At 44.9% G+C, this 23,658-nt stretch overlaps 3 protein-coding genes across 3 annotated transcripts; 1 reads left to right on the forward strand and 2 right to left on the reverse strand.

The window, feature by feature from the left end:
• Positions 1–906: 906 nt before the first annotated feature.
• rnf144aa (ring finger protein 144aa) lies at positions 907–5,111 on the reverse strand. The gene is made up of 7 exons (XM_068752097.1): positions 4,977–5,111; positions 4,745–4,849; positions 3,909–3,969; positions 3,305–3,521; positions 2,412–2,559; positions 2,089–2,178; positions 907–1,038 (listed from the first exon to the last, which is right to left on the reverse strand). Exons 1-7 carry the CDS (start codon positions 5,109–5,111, stop codon positions 907–909), a joined length of 888 nt encoding a protein of 295 aa, XP_068608198.1.
• Positions 5,112–13,489: 8,378 nt separating this feature from the next.
• Positions 13,490–15,908, reverse strand: rsad2 (radical S-adenosyl methionine domain containing 2). Its single transcript, XM_068751709.1, has 6 exons — positions 15,596–15,908; positions 14,622–14,783; positions 14,187–14,416; positions 13,961–14,110; positions 13,742–13,774; positions 13,490–13,654 (listed from the first exon to the last, which is right to left on the reverse strand). The coding sequence occupies exons 1-6, from the start codon at positions 15,897–15,899 to the stop codon at positions 13,490–13,492; spliced, it is 1,044 nt and encodes a 347-aa protein (XP_068607810.1). The 5' UTR covers positions 15,900–15,908.
• Positions 15,909–16,354: 446 nt separating this feature from the next.
• Positions 16,355–20,724, forward strand: cmpk2 (cytidine monophosphate (UMP-CMP) kinase 2, mitochondrial). The gene is made up of 5 exons (XM_068752316.1): positions 16,355–16,936; positions 17,922–18,036; positions 18,417–18,618; positions 18,756–18,989; positions 20,126–20,724. The coding sequence occupies exons 1-5, from the start codon at positions 16,355–16,357 to the stop codon at positions 20,244–20,246; spliced, it is 1,254 nt and encodes a 417-aa protein (XP_068608417.1). The 3' UTR covers positions 20,247–20,724.
• Positions 20,725–23,658: the final 2,934 nt, after the last annotated feature.

The following is a 23,658-nucleotide window of genomic DNA, read 5'->3' on the forward strand; positions in this document are numbered from 1 at the left end:
CCCTTTCATCAAAGATACGGCAAGTCCAGTATCTGGTGATGAACGACTCAAGAGCTGGCAGCAACAATGAAAAAAATAAAAATAATATTTGGCAATAAAGAATAAGATGCGAATCTAGAATGGATGTTTTTTTTTTCTTTCCATTTGAGTGGCATTCCCCTTTAATAGGTGCAGCTCACAGGTTGGGTAAACACTCAAAAATACAACATATAGACTTTACTTTGAGCACAGTTCTATTCAAAGCTTATAAAACAGTGACATCATCAAGAGGACGTGCTGTACATTGAGCTGAAAGCGACGACTGCCTCGCCTCTGCCTCTGCTTCGGTCGTGAACGTGTCGCAGAAACGACACCGTGTGCAACTCGAGCGGACGGCGAACTCCGGTGGCGTAACTCCAACGCTGCAGGCCCGTGGAGCTACGCTGCGAGAGTGGCGGTGGAGAAAAAACGTTTGTTGCATACGACGAACCGACCAAACAGCGACGACGTCGACAGTTCTTTCTAAACGGCTCCTGCATAACGTCAATTAAAGAAGTTCCTTGATTGTAATGACCCACCAAATTATCACACCACAGTAATCAACAAGGCAGAAACGCTTTAACTTTCCTCCACATCCCCAAAACACCAATGTCTCATACACACAGACACAGCGGCCCCCAGACATGTATCACCTCTATCGACCTCTGACCCCTCACCTCACCGGGATTCGGTGTAGGAACGCTTTTCTTTCTTTTTTCTTCCGTGTCTCTCTCCTGCAGAGCGATGGATCTTGAAGCCACCCGAGCTCAGCGTTAAAATATGAAGCGCTCAAAGCTGGTACCAGGACGAGAACGTAAAAGGAGTGGAAAAGATAAAACCGACGGCCCACTGTGGCAGCAGCTCTCCGCTGCACCTACGACGGTGTTCTTAGGTCGGCAATGGGTCGTCGTCGCCTTTGCTGCACTTGCACTTGCAGCAGAGAACAATGGGAGTGGCAAGGAGGAGGAAGGGAGAAGCGACCAGTAGGAGCAAACCGAAGCCAGCGAAGATCCCCACGACCTGCAGAGACACAGAGGTCAAAATGCGGCGTTGTAATTGGAGTCGGTGAAATTCAATGCATGTGGGATGATCCTAATTAACACAATTTAACCAATCTGGGATCTCAGAAATATACTGAGCATTGGAATTAACATGTCAATTTTCAATTGATGTAGCTGCAGTTGTGACTGTAAGAAGTTTGTAGAGTCGCCCACATGGAGGCGCCAGACGCCAGCGAGTACACAGAGAGCAGCACCATAACCTAACATGCAATCACACGCAGCACAAAGCTTTCCCATCCTGCGTTGCTCAGGAGAAATCTTTGAGGTGTGTCAATCTTCTGCCTGTTGCCTAACAATCCATTAGAATCCATGATACAAACAGTGTTAGAGTGTGCTGTGGAGGAAGATTGTCGGCTTATCGGGGACAATTTGCTCCGATTAGTGCACCTTGCTATGCTAACACGTTCGGGTCACGGCCTTAATTGCAACCGATTGTAAGACTTGTGGAAACAGACATGATGTAAGACGCAGACAGGGAGCAGACAGGGAGGGACTATGTTTTTTTTATGCAGCAAATGTTTGTTCTGGAACATCTTGTATTTATGAAGGGAGGCTTTTGCGATGCGAAGGAATGAAGGGGAGTGAAACGAAGGCTGCAAAAGTGACAGACATACTGGGCAGTAAATCGAGAGCCAGCTGAAAGGTAATCATGTGACTCAGCCAGGCCCCTGCACTGGGCCGCAAACGCATATCCATGAATCGACGATCTGGCCAAGATAATCAGCAGGAATGTGGGAGCTGAAAAGGAGAGTCAGGCTCCATCAAGTCATTTTCAATTTCATTTAATTTGGTTAGCAGGGAAGAAGGTCTTGGATTATCTAAACCTGGTTTCTTGAAAACAATGCATCCTTTTCCTATTGTGCTACCAAATCAGTCACGTAATAGTAGTGAATGAGCAGGAGAAAGGGAGGCAGAGAAACACGCATGGAGCACGTGCGTGTCCACATGCTTCTTCACAGCGACAGAGATTAGGAGGATAGAGAAGGGGGGAGGAAGATGGGTTGCTCACCTGTGTTCTGTGCCAGATAACAGACGCCCTGGAGTGGCCCAGTTTGTTTCGACATGGTCCTTTGTCATAGTGGATCAGGAGAAAGTCGTCCTGTCACATGCAGACAGACAACACAGATAAAAGAGGAGTATTCGGCCCAAACACAAAAGCATCGTATTGTGTTTTATCAAGACCAAGGTCAAACTGGGATTTCCTGAGCAGGAAGACAAATGATGACTGTGTGCAAAGACGATTAAGATACTATGGGTCTTTAGAGTTTGGGGGGGGCATGACATTGTTTTCAACTTATATGAAGGCATCAAGAAATTAAAGGTCCTACTCACATCCAGGGACTCCAGGCAGTACCAGCAGAAGGCATGTTTGCAGTTTTTACACATCATCTGTGCACAGCCCTCATCCCTCTCGATGTAAACCTTACATTTAGGACAGCGCTTGATGGGAGCGTCGTCCTCTTGGTTTTTATGAAAAGAGCTGGGGAGAGACACACAATCGACAGCCACTTTACAAAAGGTGCATGCAGCACTATGGCGTTAACCCACCAATCAATATTTATCATCTTAGGAATAAAGATGCCAGATATCTTCTTGACTCATAACCACCATGTGCTAAACGGTACTGACCCCCCCCCCCCCCCCCCCTTTCCAGTTGAGGAAGCGTTCGAACGAGGTCGGGGTTCCTTGTGTCATTGGCCACAAAGTCCCAATAACAGGGTTTAGGGTGAACACCAGAATGGGAATCAACCTTAATGCCGAAGCACTTTTCAGGTCGGGCTGACCTGTTAATACCCTCCTCCCTCCCTCCACTGTAGCCTCTGAACTCGACCCTGCACCCACACAGATTGAGGAAAGCTCTGAAGAGTTAATGACATTTCCAGAGTAAGCGGATATCACCAGGAAGAGGGTCAGCGGCACACGGCTCCACGCAGCCCTCTTCTGCTCCAACAGGCAGATCCTGTATTCCTAATATGCATAAAGGGCCCATCGCATGGTTTTTCTTTTTTTTTTTTACTGCGGCTTAGTTTCAGCAGGTTGTTTTATATCGGCCTATTACTTTGTGCTGGAGTTCTGGCCAATCCTCAGCTGAGGATTTGCCTTTTAAGCCACCGACGGTCCATGGGTGTGTGCAGGGATCCCAAATTACAGGATTACAACAAACTGCAAAGTCATAATTTGAGGAAGTACGGACCGAAACACAATAAAACCATCAAAGGGAATACCTGTTTTCCCCCGGTAGGAAGGAAGTGATGGGTGGGTTGCTCTCCTGGCAGGCCTGCCCGGGGTGCCAGTTGGCCTTGCAGGCTGAACAAAACTCAAGGGCACAGACGGCACACTGGACCAGCTGGGGGAGCGCGGGAGAATCCGTTTCTTTAAGTTGGCACACAGCCTGGCAAGATGAGGAAGGGCACCACGTCCGGCATGGGTCCAGCAGCACCTCTGATTAAACACGGGAAACACCACAAACATGGATAGAAACATATTTAGTGACCTAATGTTTTTATAAATGAAATAGCATTTTGGCTACTAAAGACGGGAACGTGGTAGTGGTGTTGAATTCCAGACTGAACAGCACACCCCATGATCTTTCGTGTTTTGAATCTGGTTGAGATGCCTCCTGGGCGAGGATTATTAAACCGGTCCAGCTGGTAAGAAGCCCTGCGGTAAACCCAGAATTACGTATTTCATCTCATCTCACCTGGGCTGGGAGGAGCTGCCGATTACGGCTGAAGGGACGGGCACTGCTTAGGCTGCTGCCACGGCAACACCATGCTAGATAAACCAGAAGGGTGGATGGATGGACGGATGTCTGAGGCTTTCACTTACCCCTTTCAAACTGAAGCTTCTTGTATCTCTGCATCATCTCTGTGGCCACCAGGCACTCAATCTAAGAGAGAGGGGAGCACAGGTGGAAGGGAAATAAGCCGGTCGTAGCCTGAAGCTACACGGAGCAATTACACAAAGAGGATGTAAATGTCATTTCCACAACGTCAAATCCAAATTCATGCAAGATCAGAATTTTCTTTCGTGCGTTTTCCGTTCTTGACAAACAAGAGAATATAATTAGGGTAACCGGGATGAATTCAAAATGCATATTCAGCCCAAGGCAGGATTTGTTTTCTCGTTTACTGGCCAGTGAAGTGATCAGTCAGGCTTTGTAAAGAACCAGGAGCTGCTGTTAGGACAGATGGGACTGAGGCCCGCTTTGCCTGACTGGCATGAGTGGCCTGGGTTCCACTGAGGTTCCATGACGCTGATTGATGAGAAGCAGAAGGCCGCGGCGCCGAATCGCTCTGCCTTCAGGCCTCTGGTACCACGTGACGTAAACAAAGCAAACTGCTCGCAGGATGAGGAGCGATTTGCCCTCCGACTGACCTCTGACAGGAAAGACGGCATATGCGCGCTCTCATTATCGTGGAAGGAAGATATTCGGAGGAGCAGCGCAGCCCAACGTTGTATGTGTGTTGGAGGAAAAAGCATAGCAGCATAATAGGAGGTTTATGATACTTTAAAATGATTCGTGGACCTACCATTTCCGTTTATCATTTTCAGAAATAGCATTAGCAGCCCAGCGGGTGCAATATTTGAAATCTATACACCAGTGTATGAAATTGAAATTCATCCACGGACAATCCACGCAAAGGATTTCCAATGATCAATACCTCATTTTCCTGCAAGTGTCCTCTTTTGGGACAGGCAGAGTCTGGACAGCTAATTGCAGTTTCAAGGCCCTCTTTAATCAGGAGTTCCACATACTGCTTCAGGCACTGTGGGGGGGAATGAAAAGAGACAACGAGTGAATGAACTGGACCACGCCAGGCTTCACGTCTGAACGCTGCAGATTTTTCTATGAACTTGATCGGTGGCTGATCGTTCTGAGAGCGCCGCGCTCACCAGTGTACAGAAGACACATTGGCACTGTGCGATGGTGGTCATCTGCTCCAGAGGGAACTCTCCAAGGCACAGCTTACATGATACAAGGGGGTCCATGGCCAGCTCCCACGTGGGACGGTACCGTGCCGTGGTCATCTTCACCGCCCCCGAGCTGAAACAAAGGGAAAGAGAAGACGAGATGGTTAATGAAGCCAAGCACACGGAGAATGCTCTCAATCCTCCGATAACAATGGCAACCATTAAAATGGAGTCCAAGATGGGCTTTATTCTCTGTGACACAATCGACATGGCTGGAAGAACAGAACGAAACGCCGTTTTCAGACAGGCCTGCTGTAAGCGGGACGGCACGAGCTCTTGGCATAAATGGGCTTGTCAGCTGGGTTAATTTTTATTCCAGGCCTAATAGTCTGAGTCAGGAACAAAGAAGAAGAAGAAAACACTCCTGAAATCCTCCTGATATCAGCTTCCTCGGCTCTTGAATATTCCACTTGGGCCGATAGAACGCTCTTGTGAGTCAGGGCTATTTTAGTTTGCCTCTTACCCTCGCTCCTCTTTCTCTTCTTCCCTCTGTTGCTGAGAGCAAAGAGCACCCCCATGCTTCTAAGGTCAACATTGTGGCGCTCTCCCTGTGCTGCTTAGCAACTAGGTGAAGGAGAATCTTTAAAGAGGAGGGGGCAAGGGAGAGGAGCACAGACGGGGCGAGACATGAGGAAAGGACACCAAGTTGTGAGGAGAAGGTTGAGGCGTTCACGTAATTGCTGCCTCGTGTGCTTTGAGTTTCAGTGATCCAAAATTAAAAGAAAAAAACAATTTCAGCCAGTGAAATGATTAAATCAAACTCGACCATCCAGGTATGCAGATGAGCGTATTAATCTACAGTCCTGCAGAGCTGGAGACAAAAAAATATAAGAAAATCCAGAGGCGAAGAAGCATGGTGAGAAAATGGTGAAGGATTAAATGCACGAGTAGAAGCTTGCTAATTTTAAATGTAATGTCTCATCTGGAATAGCTGAGTGGTATTTCCTGTGTGTCCCGCAGGGGGGGGGGGGGGGGGGACACACAGTCCTCAGCGATGCTGCATTATACGCAAAGCAGGACCTCAATTTGTCGGGACCTCAGAACTTCAGTTTAGTATAAGAGGAGAGAGACGTTCCAGCGAATAGTCAAAAGCCATCGGGCAAGTTGTGGCGCTACCAGAGTGTTACCAAAGCTATTGCTTAATTTCACAATTTATTCCAAAATAAATATTTCATAAGGGGAAACAACGTTTTGGCTCTCCCGTTTCTCCTGAGTTGAGATTTTCTCTCATTATTATTTTTTTTTTTACCGTTTATGTAATATCCCAGCAAAGCATTGTGTAAGACCCTATTTATACCTCACCTATGGAAAGCTGATCTGGGAGTGGGGATGCAGCCCACACATTCTCTCACTCATCCCCCCCCACGACAGACAGCTTTCAACAACTGCATAAAGCCGTCCGTCAGCTGATTTATACAATTAGGCTGGAAACCAATGAGACGAGTCAAGCAGAACACGATGATGGATGAGAACTGAAGAATGCTCAGCTGGGGAATGAAGGCAAGGCTGGAATAAGGACATTACTGATTCTGTTCTACCTCCAGTGTCTTTGTGTGCTGCAGCTGAATTAATGCACCGAGAAGCATGAAATGATGACTGGAGCCCACTGGATAAAGCTGAATGGGTAAAACTTTCTGACTGGGCTCGATCAGCGAAATGTAATCTCATCTCAAATATACCTCCGGCGCTCGTTCCTGTCCGGAGCACAGCTCCGGTAAATAATAATTATTGTCTCATTGGTGTGGGAGCAGTAATTGCATCACTAAACCGATCATAGGGTGAATGTGAACGAGGCGACATGAAAGCTGCCGAAGTTCAAATTCAGCTTGGCCTTTCTGCAAGGTTAAATCGTAGTGATCTTGCTTTCTGCTCCTTTCTACCCTCTTCCTTCCTCACTTTCTTCCCAACAGGCAGCCTCTACACTTCACGGCAAATTACAGGCGTTTAAGTCTCATTTCCGTCAAGTCCTTATTTTCCTAGACAAACGAAATAAAATCCGATGTACAGGCAGAGAAAAAGAAACGTGGAAACGTGCCAATTCCATCCACTTTCCAGACTCACCTCAGCTCAATTTCCCTGCCTGCCATTACTTCTCGTTACCTTGTTGAGCAAACTCCCGGTGGGCAAGGTAACAAAACAGGCTGGACAGACGAGTTCGAAAATGTGCGCAAACAATTGCAGTCGTGCTCACGTGGCTGGGCTTCGTGCACGTGCATGCAGAAAAACACGCGTCTTAAATGCACACAGTAGATGGGCAGAGGCATGCCAGCCAAAACCACGGCACTCAGGACGTTAGCGTGTTCTTACTGGCGTTCAACTGGAAATTACCCCCATGCACATGTCAAGGGATTGCTTTTAAATACTCGCATGACTCAATCTCTGAATGTGAAAGGTTGCATGCCCTTGTGACGGGAGCAGCAGTCGGGGACAGCCTCTGTCGCTACGCCAACGTTGGGGAGCATTAAGAGGGCAGCTTCAGCGTGGTGACGGGCCTCGTTTTTACATGCCGTGAGGTGTTACACAAACACCCAGATGTATTTTTGGTGTCTGGGGGGGTGGGGGTTAAACAGTGGCCATGGTAGGCCAGTGGTAAGTAGGGCAAAGCCAAAGTGACCAAAAATGCTGAAAAAAAGCACAATAAAGCAACCTGCTGTCATTTATTTTCCGACAGCATCAGCCATTAATGCTGACGTGTAAACAATCAGAATAAAAGCAATCATGAGATGAAGGTCAGACAAGCTCACATTTATAGAATGAGCCAAATCAATTTGATACAGTCGCCGAGATAAACATGACACACAGGGAAGGGAAGGACAATAGACTTTTTTATAGTCATGACAAGGCTCCTCCGACAGAGACGCACTAATCTGCACGGCGCGGTGACAATCACCAGCAGCAAGTTGAACAATTCACAAAAGAACGCCAGTCATTGCTGAGTCGAGGCAGCGTAGACAAAAACATGGAAGAATTTCTCCGTTTTAAATGTCATCAGCAGATCTCATGAACCCACTTTTGCTTCCGTGTTCGCTCAGACACTCCACGGACATCACACACCCCACATCCACAGGGGGCTTTCTCATATTTTATACCCCCTCTCGATCAACGCACAAATTATGCTTCTCGTTCTGCCCCCCCCCCCCTCAGCCCCGGTGCCTATACTGTAAAGTGAAGTATCCGAATCTCACTGCAGGGGAGTGGGAAGGAGGAAATGCTCAGACGTCCTGTTGTTGGGTTGGTGCAGATTGAGCAAGCTTTTATACCAGAGGGTAAAAAAAATGTTTTTGTACTTTTCTGTAAGAGTCTTTAAATATATTTAATATTTCTTTTTCAAGGCACCTACAATACAAGACAGCAGCTGCTATCTGCAGCTATTAAAAAAAAAATTATATATTAAAGACATGCAAGTTTATTTAGCCATGCTTAAAAGTCAACACTTGTGTATTTTGGCCGTTCGTTTACATGGCAACAGCATTTTCAGCCCTGAACATACCATCATGCCGTCACTACCTAAACAAGCTAAACACAACTCAACATTGCAGTCATTTTAAAATCAATGACAACACAGCTTTGCACACAATCAGTTCATTAAAGCAACACAAGCTCGAGCCAGATCCCGGCTTATCGCTGGTGCGGTTTACTTCCCGATTCATCTACTTCTGCTCATTAGTGATTTCCCAACATTTCAGAGATTGGCTTCCAGGAGAGGACAAGTCTGAATGTGCTGTTTCTGCGTGTAGGTGGAGAACACCGGTGACAGACAGAGGGAAATAAGGAGCTAAGAATTTGCTGATTCCCAGAATAACTGAGGCGTGAGTTTCTCTCGTCGAAATTAAACATAATTTGTTGGACTAACTCTTTACAAAAGGTTGATATGGGTGAAAATACCGCCCTCGTCTCAAACCAAAATTTCTTCTGCATCTCTTCCTGATAGTTAACTTTCTGTTTTTTGCTCTTAACGGACACAGGACGTTATGCATCGTCAAAACTGGCCTGCCGTTTTCTGATTGATTGTGTGGTGCTGAATCAAACCGACTGAAAGGTGCAATCTAGACATTCCTGCCTGAAACACTGAATCACGGAAAGCTGCAGATAGTCAGTGGAATCTGTGGTACGGTTTTTTTTTTTTTACATATTTATGTCTCGGCATGCTTGCCCTACCTGACAGAGGAAAATATAACGCTCTTGAACTCTAACCCGAATAATGCTGTATAACGGGAAGCCTGTGTTGCACACTTCAAAAATGACTCAGTGTGTCTTGAAATGAATTTACTGTAATATAGATGCAAACAACATCTTTACATGCAACATCGTTCTCCTGCACCGCATTCTACAAGCGCTCTGCGTGCCTCTGTTGCTGCTATGAGCGCTGTGAGGCGTGCTCACCTAGCAAAAGTATAAAACATAACCCTGAATACCTTTTAACATACAATCCCCTTAATTATAAAATATATATACTCCCTTTCCCCAGTTACACAGACTATAATTATCTAACACTATTATAAACACACTTCACATCCTCGCAGGTCACGCTATCACAGGTAAACACTTAGCTTAGCTACTATGCTAACATGGCTAACCACAATTAATACCTGCTTACACATGCGCAATGGGAACAAACGGCCGACTTTCCCCTTCTGTGACTCTGCCTAAACTTACATGTGCTTATTAATAACATGTTATATCTGCTTACCTGTAATATAGATGCAAACAACATCTTTACATGCAACATCGTTCTCCTGCACCGCATTCTACAAGCGCTCTGCGTGCCTCTGTTGCTGCTATGAGCGCTGTGAGGCGTGCTCACCTAGCAGTACACTCCCTCCTGTGGCGGATGTCGGTAATACACCGTCAATGTATATTGCCTGCATGTCGATATCTCAACTAAACCAATAACAATAATAATATGTAAGAGTGTGGGGGTGTCTTGCCTCCCAAACTCACAATCCTCACACCTGCACCGCCCGGCGGCTCACAACATCCTGCTGAAAGTGTATTTATGTTTTTGCTCAGTTCTTGGAAACCTGAAACCACAAAGGCAAAAAGCCCCGTCAGATCTTCTCTCAAGGTGGAAACGTTACTCAGGTATAAGACTGATGCCATGAAAACTGATGGACCATCACAAGAATGTGTCACCATCAGTTACTGGAACTAAAGTTTCTCAGCCTCATGTAATCAATGTAGATCTAATGAGGAGGAGAAAGAAGCGTTCTGGTTTACTGCTCAATAAAAAACGCGTTGTATGATTGGAACATAACATCCTCCAACTAAACAACCAGAAGGAAATAATTAATGCAGTTGGTATAATCATTTTATTACAATCCTTTTAGAGCTAAAACCATGAAAAAAAAAAATCCTTCAGATTCTTGCTCTGCTTTTCCAATTCAGCTTACTTACGACAAAAACAACCGGATCAACCTTTGATTACAAATGATAATAAAATGCCAAACCAATCCCCCCCCCCCCCCCCCCAGCCCACAACAGATGACCTCCGCGTTACTGAACAGAAGAGGGGCTGGAGCCATCAGCATGTTTTTGTTTGGGGGAGTCATGTGTACCCCCCCCCCCCCCCCCCCCCCCACAGATCTGTACAGGTATACAGGTAGGATACAATTCAGAAGTGGGTATCAACATGTCTGCCCTCCACGCATCCACACACGCTGACTGCAGGGACCGGTCACTATAATCTGACTTCACCCTGGGGGGGGGGGGCAGTGGGTGACCTGTGAGAGCCCCGTGGAGTCACCCACTCTGAGCAATGCATGTCGTGACTGAAGTGAAGTCCCGCAGCTGGTGCACGCACACACACACACACACACACACACACGCACTAAGCGTGCAGCCAGAGCTCAATCAGCTCTTTGCACAGGAAAGCAAATAGCCAAATGCAAATACAAATACAAATATCCAGCGTTAGCAGGCACACTAGGAGACAAGCACGCATGTTGCAAGAAAAATAAAATATGCGACTGCATTTTCTAACTCATGCTGGGGGGGTTGAGCCGCTGGAAGAAAATCTCATTTTGGGTTTTGTTAGATAAAATAAGGATGAATCCCGTACCTGGCTTTCTGAGATAACGCCGTCTTGATGGTGTAACCTCGGGACCGGCTGCGAGGATGATCTCCTGAATTGGATTAGCGAGGAGGAGGAGGAGGAGGAGGAGGAGGAGGCCAGTCAGGCGGAGCAGGAGGAGGTGATGCCCATGTTTATTACGCGTCCCCTCCGATCAGCGGGCGGATCCGGACGGCTGACCTGCTTACTCTCTCCCGCAGCGCATGTGATCAGGCCATGGGCGAAAACAGCGGAGCTAAATAAGCGAACCACGGGAGGCGGGCTCTGACACGCTCGCTCTGTTTTGCTTGCCAGTAGTATATATATATATATATATATATTGGTACAAGGTCTACTCTACATTACAGCCGAGTACACGACGCCCAGTCGCTGCAAAGAGCACCAATTAAGCAAGGAAGAAGAAGATGTTCTGTTGCAGAAAAATCCGGGGGCGGCGTGTTTCTCTTTGTGCCGTTGTTGTTGTCTCCGTGTTCGCTCGCAGGAACATGGAGAGACGCCATTAGTTCGTGAGGGGGCTGGTCCTGCGCTGCAGCTTTCAGGAGAGCCAGCAAAACACTGCGTTCTCATAAACAGCAGCGCCTCCTGCTGGCACGGGGCCGCTATTACACCTATTTTAAAGTCGGCGATTCAGCTTCAAAGGCAAAGTCACGTGTTGTTTGTTTACAGTGTGAATACTTTGATGAAAAGAAGAAATCCTTTTTTGAATTAAGTGGATCGACAACTGAAAGCAAAGTAATGATGGAAGTATTGCACTTTACCGGATGTTTATGTGAACTCACTCCGGTGGGCAGAGGCTGTCATTTTACAGGACAACATACCGTACTGTGCATCTGCTATTGCAAACATTGTGGGGTAAATAAATACATAAAATATATTGTCCTCTGCTCTGACCTTGTGTAACATTTCAAGGCAAGTACATTTCGAATCCAATCTGAAGCAGTATATTAATTAAATGATCGCTCATTGCAAGCATCACGGGATCGATCACATTTAAATATTCGGTCTCAAGGCAAGAGATAAACACAAAATGAGTACGACAGATTTAGTTTGACACTGTTCTAGTTGCACTCATGTCTGTCACCTTTAATAGCTACTCGTGGCGGTAGTTGCTTCTTATGTGGAAACAATATTAAAGTGTTAAAAGATAACTCAAAATGAAACTTCAGAAAACTTTTTTACATTTCAGTTTACTAATGACAACCATATTTACAGAAAACACATCAGACATGTCAGGTGTATCTTAACATTTAACATTCCAAACATACATTCCAGTAACATTAATCAAGCCATCCAACACCCTGCTTCAGCTCTCATTGCTTTATCATCCACAGGTACAGTGTGTCTTCTACAGCAAACCCAGCAGGTCGGGTTTGCTGTAGAATGACCTGTGGGAACTGGTTTGGCTGCTTAGAAGATGCTGTTTCTACACAATTACCTCCTGGGAATTAATCCTTCTTTGCTCAGAATTTCTTTGTCATGGTTTTGCAATGACATCCACACAACTTGTTTTGCTGAAGCTCACAGGATCTGATTCAATCAGTTTCTGCTCTTATTAAATCTAGACCAAATATATATCTAAGCAAACACACTTTAACTTTGAAAAACACACTTTTTTTAACTTTGAAAAAATATCTGAAGGAAAAAGCTCCCTTTTAGTGAGACACAAATTCCCATAGTGCCCTTCTTTGTATCATTCTTTTAATTTACACTTTGTTTGAACAAGAGATGAATACAATAAATGAGAACAAATAAACTAAAAGGTTTACTTCAATACAGTAACCCATAACTTTGCATCATGTTAAGATTTTGAACCCTTTTGAACAAACGCAAACATTATAATCCTTTCAAAAGGAAACAAACTAAACACATATGTACAACTCTGTCACCTTTTTCCATTGATCTGTGCTATGGCTCAAGAAATGTGAATGAACCCTTTAACGCAGATCACTACAATGTGCAGCTATTCATAAGTTGTTTTCTTATAAATGCAAGACTTTTGATGTCACCGTTGCATAGTATTGATTTTATATTGGGAGGAAATTATGTTAAATCATATGTCCACTGCCTATATATTTAAATAATGATTAATAGGTTACAAATAGTCTATTATCACTGCAGTTCTCTCTTGACCTTTTGGGGCTGGAAATCAATTTGTTTATGGTTTTAGAATCTAACTCTAAGTTTTTGTGTATTTTTTATGTTCGAAACATCCAACTGAGGGAATATGTAAATATATCTTTATAAAATATGGGTTGAAAAACAAATTCAAATCTTGTTTTTTTTGTGTAAAAATGAATAAAAACAAACAAAAAATCCTGACTGAGAGTATCATAATTCACATAGGAAAAGGTGGAAGTGGAGCTTTTCACCACTCCAGCTTCATGTCAGCTTTGCTCCACAGATATTTCCCTCCCCTCATCAAAAACATGTTTTCATCGAAGCCGCTGAAACGAATGGCCTCTTTCACGCCGACATCGAGAATCGACTTGGACGGGTCCTTACGTCCCTCCCGACAGTCAAGGAAGCGCATCTGAAAAAATAAAGTACGTCTTTTGCACACATCCAAGGTACAAAAATGAGGAATCTGAGTGTGCTTAACTAGAAAACATTTACTTACATATTCATCGAGGATGAGGTAGGAATTTCGCATCTGTGAAGGCAACAAAATCCACAAACAAGTGGGTTGGTGTTGTAAAATCATTGGCAGGCTGTAAAATTTTATACTATACTAGCAATTGTAAAGAAACTAAAATAACCTACAAGGGAAAAAAAAAAATCACTTTTATGAATGTTAAAGTATCAAAAAGTCTCACGCGTTACAGCAGTTAACACAAACCTTCTCATTGGACTCAGGAACCAGGCAGGAGACGCCGCTGTGCCGAGACAGAAACTCCTGAAACTGCTGATCACTGACGACAAACCTCTCTGCCTCTCTCAGAGCGCTCTCTCCTGCGTTCTCCCCATCAATCAACAGACACTGGAACACCTTTAAACGTGAAGCAGAGACGGTGAAGGTAGCCGGCCGGGCATCAGGATGCGCAAAAAGCAACGCTCGACCTTACCTTCCAGCGTACCGGGCCGAGCTCAGCGATGGACTCCGTCATGTCCTCGTCCACGTTGAAGGTGTTGATGACCGAGTTGATTTTGAACGCCACCCTGTACTGCTGGCACCAGGTGCGAATCTTGAAGAGGCCCTCGATGTGGCTCTTTCTGCCCTGTGTCCTGCCAATCAGCTGGTTTGTCGCTTCATCAAAACTGTCACAGGAAACAGCCAGAATGTCCAGATAGACACCTGACGGAGAGAAACCGCAGCATCTATACGGGTTCCACATTAAAGCTTTATTCTTCCTGGAATAAAAATGTGGTCTCCTTTATAACGAGTCATTGTTGCGTCCTGCCCCCCCCTTTTTCAAGGTTGAAATTCCTGAGCCACTCCCTATCTGCGTCTGAACTAGATTCCTAAATGCTAACTACCGGTAACTCTCCTTCATGCTTACCATATTTCTGGAACCATTTTTCTTTGATCAGGCTTCCGTTGCTGACGATGCTGACGCTCGGGAGCTGGAGGTCCTGTTTACAGAACTGAACCAATTGCCCCAAAAAGTCTCCTTTATCGTGTATGAAAGGCTCTCCGCCAGAGAAGTTGATCTTTTCCATGCCTAAGAAACATGGAGATGAATTTAAGGACACAAAAAACAAAACTTTAAGCCATTTCAAGTGTTATACTTTAATGCAAACTGAAACGCCATCCTTAAATTGAATATTCTGTGTACACAAATAACTTTTATTTAATCTCAGATTTACTTTCTTCGATGCTTGAAAGTTTTAGTTACTAGTTTTCATACCCCACAATCATCTTCGGAGGTGAAAGATCCCCACATCAGTGGTTTTATCTATACCTGCCATTTTCTTGTCCTCTAAGAGATTATCTTAAATATATTTTCCTTATCGCTGTATAATCTGTGTTTTTTTACCCTCCCCGTGTTTCCTCTGTGAACATTAAATATTCACCCCGTTTTTGGACTGCTTTGTGCTTCTTTGACTACCTGTGTATAGAACCCTGTTGCATATGGGCTGTTTCTGAACGTTGCCTGTTATTCTGGTCCATCCACTCTGTCCTATAATACTTGTTGATCTGCCGCTGGGCTCTGTTTCCCCTTATTATCGTTGTGTGCAACCTTCTTAACACGATAACAGCAATATTAAAGAAATAAACATATAGAACTTTAAAAATTGAGCATCACGATAAGATGCAAATGCAAATATTATAATAATATAATTTTCAATTTAGTTAAAAAGGAGAAGAAAGAAGTTTCTTAAACAGATTGTAAAACTACTTCAGATAAGAAACGAAATGTATTATATGTATTTACATATAAAATATTATGTGTGAAGTTTACACTCAAAACATTCCCAAGTTTCGTTTCTTATCTACATATGATCGACTAATTCTATAATAAACCGACGTTACCTGATTCTTTGAGGAGTTTGAGGCCCCTCTTTGCTTCATCTAGAGGAAGGACGAAGGACGTTTTTGCAGTGTGGAAACAAAACCCACACTTGTAATTACACTTGCGCGTAAAATGATAGTTAACACTTGTTGGAGTCATCGCCTGTTGCCCGTTCCTGTCGACCCATTGAGCCGGCGACGTTCCTCCATCGCGGGCTCCTTTAATCCAGATCAGTTTGGATAAAGCGTTCCCGAGTGAATACAGGGCGCTGACGCAGAGATGCAGCAGCATCTTCAGAGATGCGACCAGAGGGGACAGCGGCATCTTTACGCGCAGCGACCTTCACCAGCTCTGTCTCTAATATACACAAAGGCTGGGTCAGTATTTACTGCGAAACCACTCGATCACATGACCTTTACCGAGACACAAAACGAAACTTATGACGGACGAATGACTCACAATAAAACACATTACATGTGCATAAATAAAACGTGGAGCCCCCGAATCGAGTTATTTAAAAAGGACCTAGTTTTATTGAGATAGAGCAAAAGTAAGTGGCAACAGAATACCACGCAATGCTTTTTTTATTTAATGGAATTGCTTTTACTCAACGCATCTCCCATTTTGTTTGATGCCCCGCCTGACTTTCCTTTTTCGATTCTCAATAAACACAACCATCGCTGAGTTTCGTTTCTGTTTCCTGACGCTGTCACTTTCCCTTTCCCATGCAGCGGACATCCCTGAAGCGCAGAGCGCAACACGAACCAAACACTCTCCGGATGGCACGGCGCGCAATGTCTGTTTTCCGCCAGTGGCCCTCCCGTGTTTTTTCGGTGGAGACGGAGGGAGAACCCGTCTACTTTTCGATCCGGAACGAGCACCGGGGGGAAGAAGTTCCGCGGGTGTTCAGAGAAGTCCCAAAGAGCGACAGGTGTTACTCCCTCCACGTCTGCTGCAGCGACAGAGTCAGACGCGCCAAGTTTTACGCGGAGCTGAAGGAGAACTTCCAGAGAGAGTTGCCTCCGCGGTGGGACGTCTCTCCCATGTCCTCGTTTCTACCAAATGTCAGGGATTCTCTCATCCACGGCTACTTTGTTAGAGATCATTCCGAGAGTCCATCCCGATCGGAGAGTTTTTTGCGCAGTTTAAGCCCCGACGCGGTGCTTGTGTGTTCATACGTGAGAGGTGAGGATGGCGGAGTCTGGACGCAGCGTCTGTGGTCCGACAGCGAAACGGCTGAAAAGTCAAAGGAGTACTTTGTGGTACCTGCAGAAGCGCCAGAATATCACCCATCGGCTCTGGGCATCATCAACTCTGACGTCTTCTACAGTTTTGAGGAGGCATTGGAAGTTCTACAAAAGGTTCCTATTTGTTGCACATGAACTGTTTTACAATGACGTAATTGCGTATCCATTATTGATGTATTGGTAAGATATATTGCAATAGCTCCCTCGTGCGGTATAAGAACGCAATGACGTGTACGCACCAACGTGACGCGTCATGATTCAGTCCAAGGTCGCGTTTTCACGTCACCACCAGACCTTTGTTCGTCTTTTTACGCAGGACGTCTCTGGAATGTTGCTTCTGTGATTACTCATCGTGCGTCAGGAGAGAGTTCAATACAATACGTGTATTCCAGATCCCTTTTTCCAATCAACAATGTGGAAGTTTTTAGTTCTATTTAACTTTTTTCCTATACTGTATCGTGAAAAAATAATTGGCGAATCAAAATGAAATTTAAAATTCTCAGGGACATCGTAAGACATTTGACCACAGTGTGACACCAGATACTAGGAGTGGGTTACCAGTGGATCAGGTTTATTCAGGCTTCATCACCATGGCGACTCCACCACAGTGTGTTGCTGTTGTGATAGAGTCGGTTCCAATTGTTTCGGTTTTAGTGACAAAGACAATGACATTGACGGAGATGCAATTATGAGCACTCTGTGTACTCACTGAGTACGTCAGCGGCTCAAAAACGACATACACAATTTCAACAAAGCCTGGTGGGCAGATGATTTATGGGCAAATAGAGAACATATTAAAGTTCAGAGTGAGTGGCTCCTGATAAAGAGTCGCAGTCAGGACTTACTGTTAGAATGCCTTAGCTCTGCGAGATGTGGCTTATTTTCATTTTCCAGAATTACACAAAAATTAGTGAACGAATTTCCAGGAATTTGTGTGTGTGTGTGTGTGTGTGGGGGGGGGCAACGCATGCACCCTATTATCCCATTCATCTCTAAGTGCCAGGTGTCTCAGTAGTGTGCAGATATTCATGTGCAGCACCGTCTAGTCTCCCCCCCCGCCTCCTCTCACAGCAGCAAACTGATTGAGTCTGTTCTGCAGTGTGGTGACATCATCCCAGAGGCTAAGTCTGTTATGGAGCTGCTGCCCAGGAGAGCAGACGCCAGGAGTGAACCAGACTTCCCCGTTGTTGTCATAGAGGGCTTGGATGCCACAGGTTAATGCCATTACCTCATAAATAAATATGGGATCAGCGTGATGCATAGATGTCTCGAGAAAATGATGGCCAGTTGTTCTCGGCTAAAACCATTATCTGCTAGCAGGCTCGTGTAATGGAATATCACGTATCATGACCTCAGAGAAGTTGCATCGCTGTGAAAATGCTTTATTGAAGAGCTCGCTAATCCGGAGCTTTTTGCAATCCCTGTTAAAGCTCAGCCTGGAATGTAGGATGGGAGGTTGTAGCTCAAGTGAATTCTTCGGTCAGTTTAATGCAAAAAAAAGAAATTGATTCTAGATTTTGTCCACTGAAAATCCCCTTTGTGTTTCATTACTGGGAAAGTGGCCCACCTCTCTGCCTCTCTCTCTCTGACACAGGTAAGACCACCTTGACTGAGTCTCTGAGGGACACGCTGGGGGCCACTCTCCTGCGGTCCCCTCCCCAGGGCCTTTCCCCCTTCAGGGCCCGCTTTGATCAAGAGCCGCCCCTCATCCGCAGGGCCTTCTATGCTCTGGGGAACTACATGACAGCGGAACAAGTCGGCCAGGAGAGCACGAAGACACCTGTCATTGTCGACAGGTAAAGACAGCCGGGATGTGGTTGGAAAGTTTCCCTGTATTTGTGACCTATTTTGTGAATGGCAGATACATTCCTGTAGACCTGCAGTGTTTAATATGTTCTAATCCATCCATCTGCGATCCATTATCTGTCACCAGATTCTGGCACAGCACAGCAGCTTATGCCATTGCCGCAGCTGTGGGTGGTCCAGTGTCTAACCTCCCAGCAGAGGGTTCAGAGGTTTACCGCTGGCCCAGTGACCTGCTCCAGCCCAGCTTGGTGGTCCTACTCACCCTGGACTCCGAGGAGAGGAAGAGGAGGCTGAGGGGCAGAGGTCAAGGCAAGACGTTAGAGGAGCAGGCACTGGACCAGAACCAAATCTTCAGACTCAAGTGAGATAAGTAGCCAATAAGATGCACACAAGTCTGGGTTCACATTGTACAAATCCATAGCAGTCCATTGTATTGACTGAGAAAAAAAAAAAAAAGTATTGACTGAGAAAAGGCACACATTTGAGAAGGTCCCTGAGATCAGTTGATTATCAAAAATCATTGGCAATGAATTTTGTAGAAACTCTTTATTTGATAATTGACTTTTTGTTTTAGCTCAGACAAAATAATTAAATTTCCTAAAGCAAAAACCGGGCAGTAGCTAATCGACCCGACCAGTCTCATTGGAAAATGTCTGAAATTACCATGGAAATAAAAACGTAATTATATTAGTGAAAAAATTACTAAACCATTATATTATTACTATTTTAAATAGGGTATGCTACTTACTCTGTAACATAGAAATAAATATCATGCTCTTATCTTTAGGACTGTGTACATTCCTCTGTTAAACTGAAGTGCAGTATTCCAGTATAGCTGAACGGAAAGTGGTTGACGAAAGGGAAAAAAAGAAATCCATAGAAAACACTTTGCTATGTGTGACATGTTTGGACAAATGTTCTACAATCTGTGATTAAAAAAAAAAATAGTTCTGTGAAAACAGGAAAGCACAGATGGAATACAAACTGTTCTGCTCATTTTACTGAGTCAGATAAGACCAGTTCTAGCCTGATCCATCAATCACTTAACAATCAATTACCGTCCCACTGGGGGGGGGGGTCGCTGATGAGAAAGAACAGGTGATTAGTTGCTGAGTGGCTGTGCTTCATTAAGCTGGTCAAAACTCACAGGAACTGCCGGCCTAGTTAGTCACTACGCAGACAGGTCGATGCCTGCTTTCATTCATCCTCTATCCTCACATAATGGCCTTTCCACACAGGACAACCAGATGTTGCGCCAGCAGAATTAGAGAATGGAGGGATTTGATTGTCCCTCACTGACAGAGTGAGAAATTCTGCAGACCGGGCCAATTACTTTCACAAGGACTTTTGAAACGGATGCGTTCTGAGCCATATGTGTTGTTTCTCAGTCACCACACTGTGAGCAGTTATAACACCCACTGCCCCGGAAACCTGTTATTCAGTCTGATGTAAAATGTCACTTGCTCCGATTACATGCTCATTTTCTTCACTTTGCAGAGTGGAGGAGGCTTACCGGAGGATCAGCGGCCCACCTTGTATTGTTGTGGATGCTAGTCCTTCTGCAGACCAAGTGCTTCAACAAGTGCAGCTTGTAATTAGGGCCAAATGCCACTTGTAAACAGTTCTCTATCTCCCCTGCTGTCGGCCAAGCACCCAAGTGGATGCAGTACCTCCCTCCGCCATTGGGTGCCAGTAAGGTGTTGTGAATGAGGCACTGGGAAGGACGGAGGCCAGGCCGGAGTGTGCGGAGGAGATTCTGTTTAGAATGAGCAAAGGTTGAATGGCCGGGGGCGAGGACTGCATGCTACAATCAGAAATACATATTCATGGTGACACACATTCTGGTAAACAGACACAAGTGTTGTGAAGAAGTGTGCATTCACACTCTGTGCAGATGCACTTATTGACAACACTTGTATTGAACTCATACTGAGGAAACCGATAGGAGTATTCATATGAGCATTTAGATTGGGGAATATCAAAATATACAGCAGAGCCACATGCTAGAAAACACTGAACGTTTGATTTGCATTCAGGTAAAATACTTTTAATTTGCTAGAAATAAGTTCCAAATTAACAGATGTGTAAAGTGCCTGCTTGCGGCAGGAATTACTGTATGTCAGAATTTCTTATGCATCTCTGAATACAACATTTTGCTTCTTATAAAACTTTTTGTTCTACTTGTGTGCGTTTATATCCCTTGTGGCTTGCCTCGGACTGCGGTGGGAACAGACGGCGCTGCTTGTACTTGATGCCCTCCTAATGGCATATAGGCCTTCACAAAAGTACACATGTAAATGCATGTACACACATACACACAGGCCTGCACTTTCACTAAGAGCGCACCCTGCAGCTCATTTATATATGGACGAAGTGTATATTTGCCCTATGTGATGGGAAGATTAATTGGAGGTTTTAGTAATTATGAGCCTGGCAAAGCTTCGAGCCGGGGAAGACAGAGTGACCCATCTCTTTTACCGTGATGCATCAGCAGAGCGCCAACCACTGCAGACCCTATTCATATGGCAATTAATGGAGCGCTGTATATCAATGTCATCCCAGTGCTCCCCCCACATAAGCACATGGATTACTCCGACTACCAATTACAGCAATCCAACGTTTTACTGAATAGGAGGGTGCTGTGGATGCAAATCCCACCATTACATGTAATTAAATAAACTAAAATTAGGTGTTATTACATTTATGGAGTATAGATTCGTATATCTCGTATATTTTGTTAAATTCAGTAACTACTTGGAGACGATATGAAGCTAAGTAAATGCAATGTGTGGAGTTTAGGTTTCTGTAAAAAATATCTTCCTCAACCTGGATGTTATTAAGCTCTGTTGTTCTTGGCAACCAAAAGTAAATGGCAAATGCCATCACTGCGCCCCAGCATGACTTTGGCGTAACATGAATTACCCTTAATACTCAAATCCTGGAATTATTTCTCTTCACATTTGTTTCTTGGTGTTTTTCCTCTTTGAAACATAAAGGAATGTTCGATCGTTTTTGTTAGACAGCCAAGATGCATTCACAGAACCTAACAACTCCACACATTCACACATTGAAAATCTGTGTTTAGCTGGACTGCGGTTTGAGGGGAAAAAGTTTACGATTAACTTCAATCTGCTTCCAATCTACGACCTCACGACTGAAGTTGCAATGTAAAAGTCCAAACCACATTTCACGGCAAAACTAAGATGTGCTGAGATGTGTCTGGGAGCAGCAGGAACAGCTCAGCTTTACACACACACACACACACACATGTGCAAAAGTATACAGTATGCTTGCACTACACAGAGTAGCACACACTTCGCCCTGTATGGGGCCACTTTGCACTACACTCCTCAACTTCAATATTTCATCTGCACAACAGAGAAGGAGCGGTGGAGAGGAGGAAAGCCCTCCATGAAATAATTAAAGATCCAGCAGGGATGCAGCAGCACAGCAGCCGCCATCCCATCCTAAGTAATAGATCAAATGAAAGCTGTCCCTCAGATCATTAATAATGAGTGTGGTATGGAGACTGAAGGGGTGGGGTGGGAGGCGAATGGGGAGGGCATAGGCTGGTACAAGATTGAGGAGGGGCATTAGGGAGGTACATACAAGGTGTTTGTTTTTATGTGTGTGCGTTTTTCAGGAGTGTGGTCGGAGGTTGGGTTTGAATGGTAGTCTGGGTCCCCTGTCAGACTCCAACGGGCCCCACTTGGCAGACACATGAAGCAGCATGGCAAGAGGAGGAGGAGTCATGCATATGAGTGTCTGCCAAGGTCTAAAGACCCTGCAGCTCTGTCTATAGATCTCCTGTCAAACACACAACATTCACGGTGCAGAAACGGGACCGGTTAGCCGGAGATAATAGTGCGCCTTCCAATCGGTGGGACCTGAGAGCAGGGTCTGGATATGATGGTGGGTTTTTGGAGGAGCAGAGGTTGCTCAGTCAAGGGTGGGTTGTCTGCAGGGGAGGACTGGAGAAGGAGGAGAGTATAGGGAGGCTAGGCGAGAGTATGGTATGCCAGGCATGGTGCATTTAACAATTGCTCTGCAGTAGGCTATGAAGTATTCCCAGCATCTTAAACGACCATTTTAGCATCCATCATCATCCTAAACAACTGCCAGGAATCACAAAGGCATTACCTCAAATGGGATTAGAGAAATCTCATTACAACAGAGGCTGCAAAGGAAACATTTTAAAGTATTTAAAGATGAGATTAAAACATCCATCGTTTTCTTACCGCTTTGCGGGTCACAGGACTTACCGGAGCCGATCCCAGTTTGCTTTTGGGCAAGTGGCAGGGTACACCCCGAATGCGTCGCCAGTGCATTGTGGGGCCACACAGGGACAGACCACCACTCACTCACGCACACACACATTCACTATACGGACAATTTAGAGTACTCAAATCACCTAAGTTGCATGGTTTGGAGGTTGGAGGAAACCGGAGAACCCGGGGAAAACCCACGAGGACTTACAAACTAGCCGAATATTACATATTAAATCTTTATAAAATAGTTTTGAGGGAATATTTTTGATTATGTTGTATTTATAATTCTCATCCTTCTGCCTGTTCAACTTGCACATCCTCCCTTTGGTCTGCGCACATTTAATAATAATAATAATAATGCATTGGTTTTATATAGCACTTTTCAAGGCACCAAAGACACATTGTTCATTCACTCCATACTTGGTGGTGGTAAACTACTGTTTCTCTCCAACCACTCCTCAACCATGTCTGAGATAGTCGCACACTTAAACACACCGCGTGCGCACACAGCACCGCAGCGTCCCTCTGAACACAGCAGGCGGTGGCAGAAACCCCAGCAACCATTCTCCGTGAATGACAGGTGGTGGGATGTAAAAACATAAAGGGCCCAGGAAGTGAAGCTGATCGGTGGAGAAATGTTTGTCAAAAACACACAACGAGGCTCAAAATGATGTGCAAAAAGGCAAATAAATAAATAAATAAATAAAAAAGCGACGCAAGAGATTGAGGAATTGCTTTGTTGGGAGAAGGAAAAAAAAGCTT

Source organism: Brachionichthys hirsutus, chromosome 18 (assembly GCF_040956055.1).
Source record: "Brachionichthys hirsutus isolate HB-005 chromosome 18, CSIRO-AGI_Bhir_v1, whole genome shotgun sequence".
In the NCBI taxonomy this organism is placed as follows: domain Eukaryota; kingdom Metazoa; phylum Chordata; class Actinopteri; order Lophiiformes; family Brachionichthyidae; genus Brachionichthys; species Brachionichthys hirsutus.

Coding starts and splice junctions, on each gene's coding strand:
- rnf144aa (XM_068752097.1), bottom strand. CDS start 5,111: ATGACCACGGCACGGTACCGTCCCACGTGGGAGCTGGCCATGGACCCC. Junction 2,560..3,304: donor TTCCTACCGGGGGAAAACAG/GTATTCCCTTTG, acceptor GTCTCTCCCCAG/CTCTTTTCATAAAAACCAAG. Junction 1,039..2,088: donor TTATCTGGCACAGAACACAG/GTGAGCAACCCA, acceptor GTGTCTCTGCAG/GTCGTGGGGATCTTCGCTGG.
- rsad2 (XM_068751709.1), bottom strand. CDS start 15,899: ATGCCGCTGTCCCCTCTGGTCGCATCTCTGAAGATGCTGCTGCATCTC. Junction 14,417..14,621: donor AAAATGGTTCCAGAAATATG/GTAAGCATGAAG, acceptor TCTCTCCGTCAG/GTGTCTATCTGGACATTCTG. Junction 13,775..13,960: donor TTCCTGAGTCCAATGAGAAG/GTTTGTGTTAAC, acceptor TTGCCTTCACAG/ATGCGAAATTCCTACCTCAT.
- cmpk2 (XM_068752316.1), top strand. CDS start 16,355: ATGGCACGGCGCGCAATGTCTGTTTTCCGCCAGTGGCCCTCCCGTGTT. Junction 16,937..17,921: donor CATTGGAAGTTCTACAAAAG/GTTCCTATTTGT, acceptor TCTGTTCTGCAG/TGTGGTGACATCATCCCAGA. Junction 18,619..18,755: donor ACACCTGTCATTGTCGACAG/GTAAAGACAGCC, acceptor ATCTGTCACCAG/ATTCTGGCACAGCACAGCAG.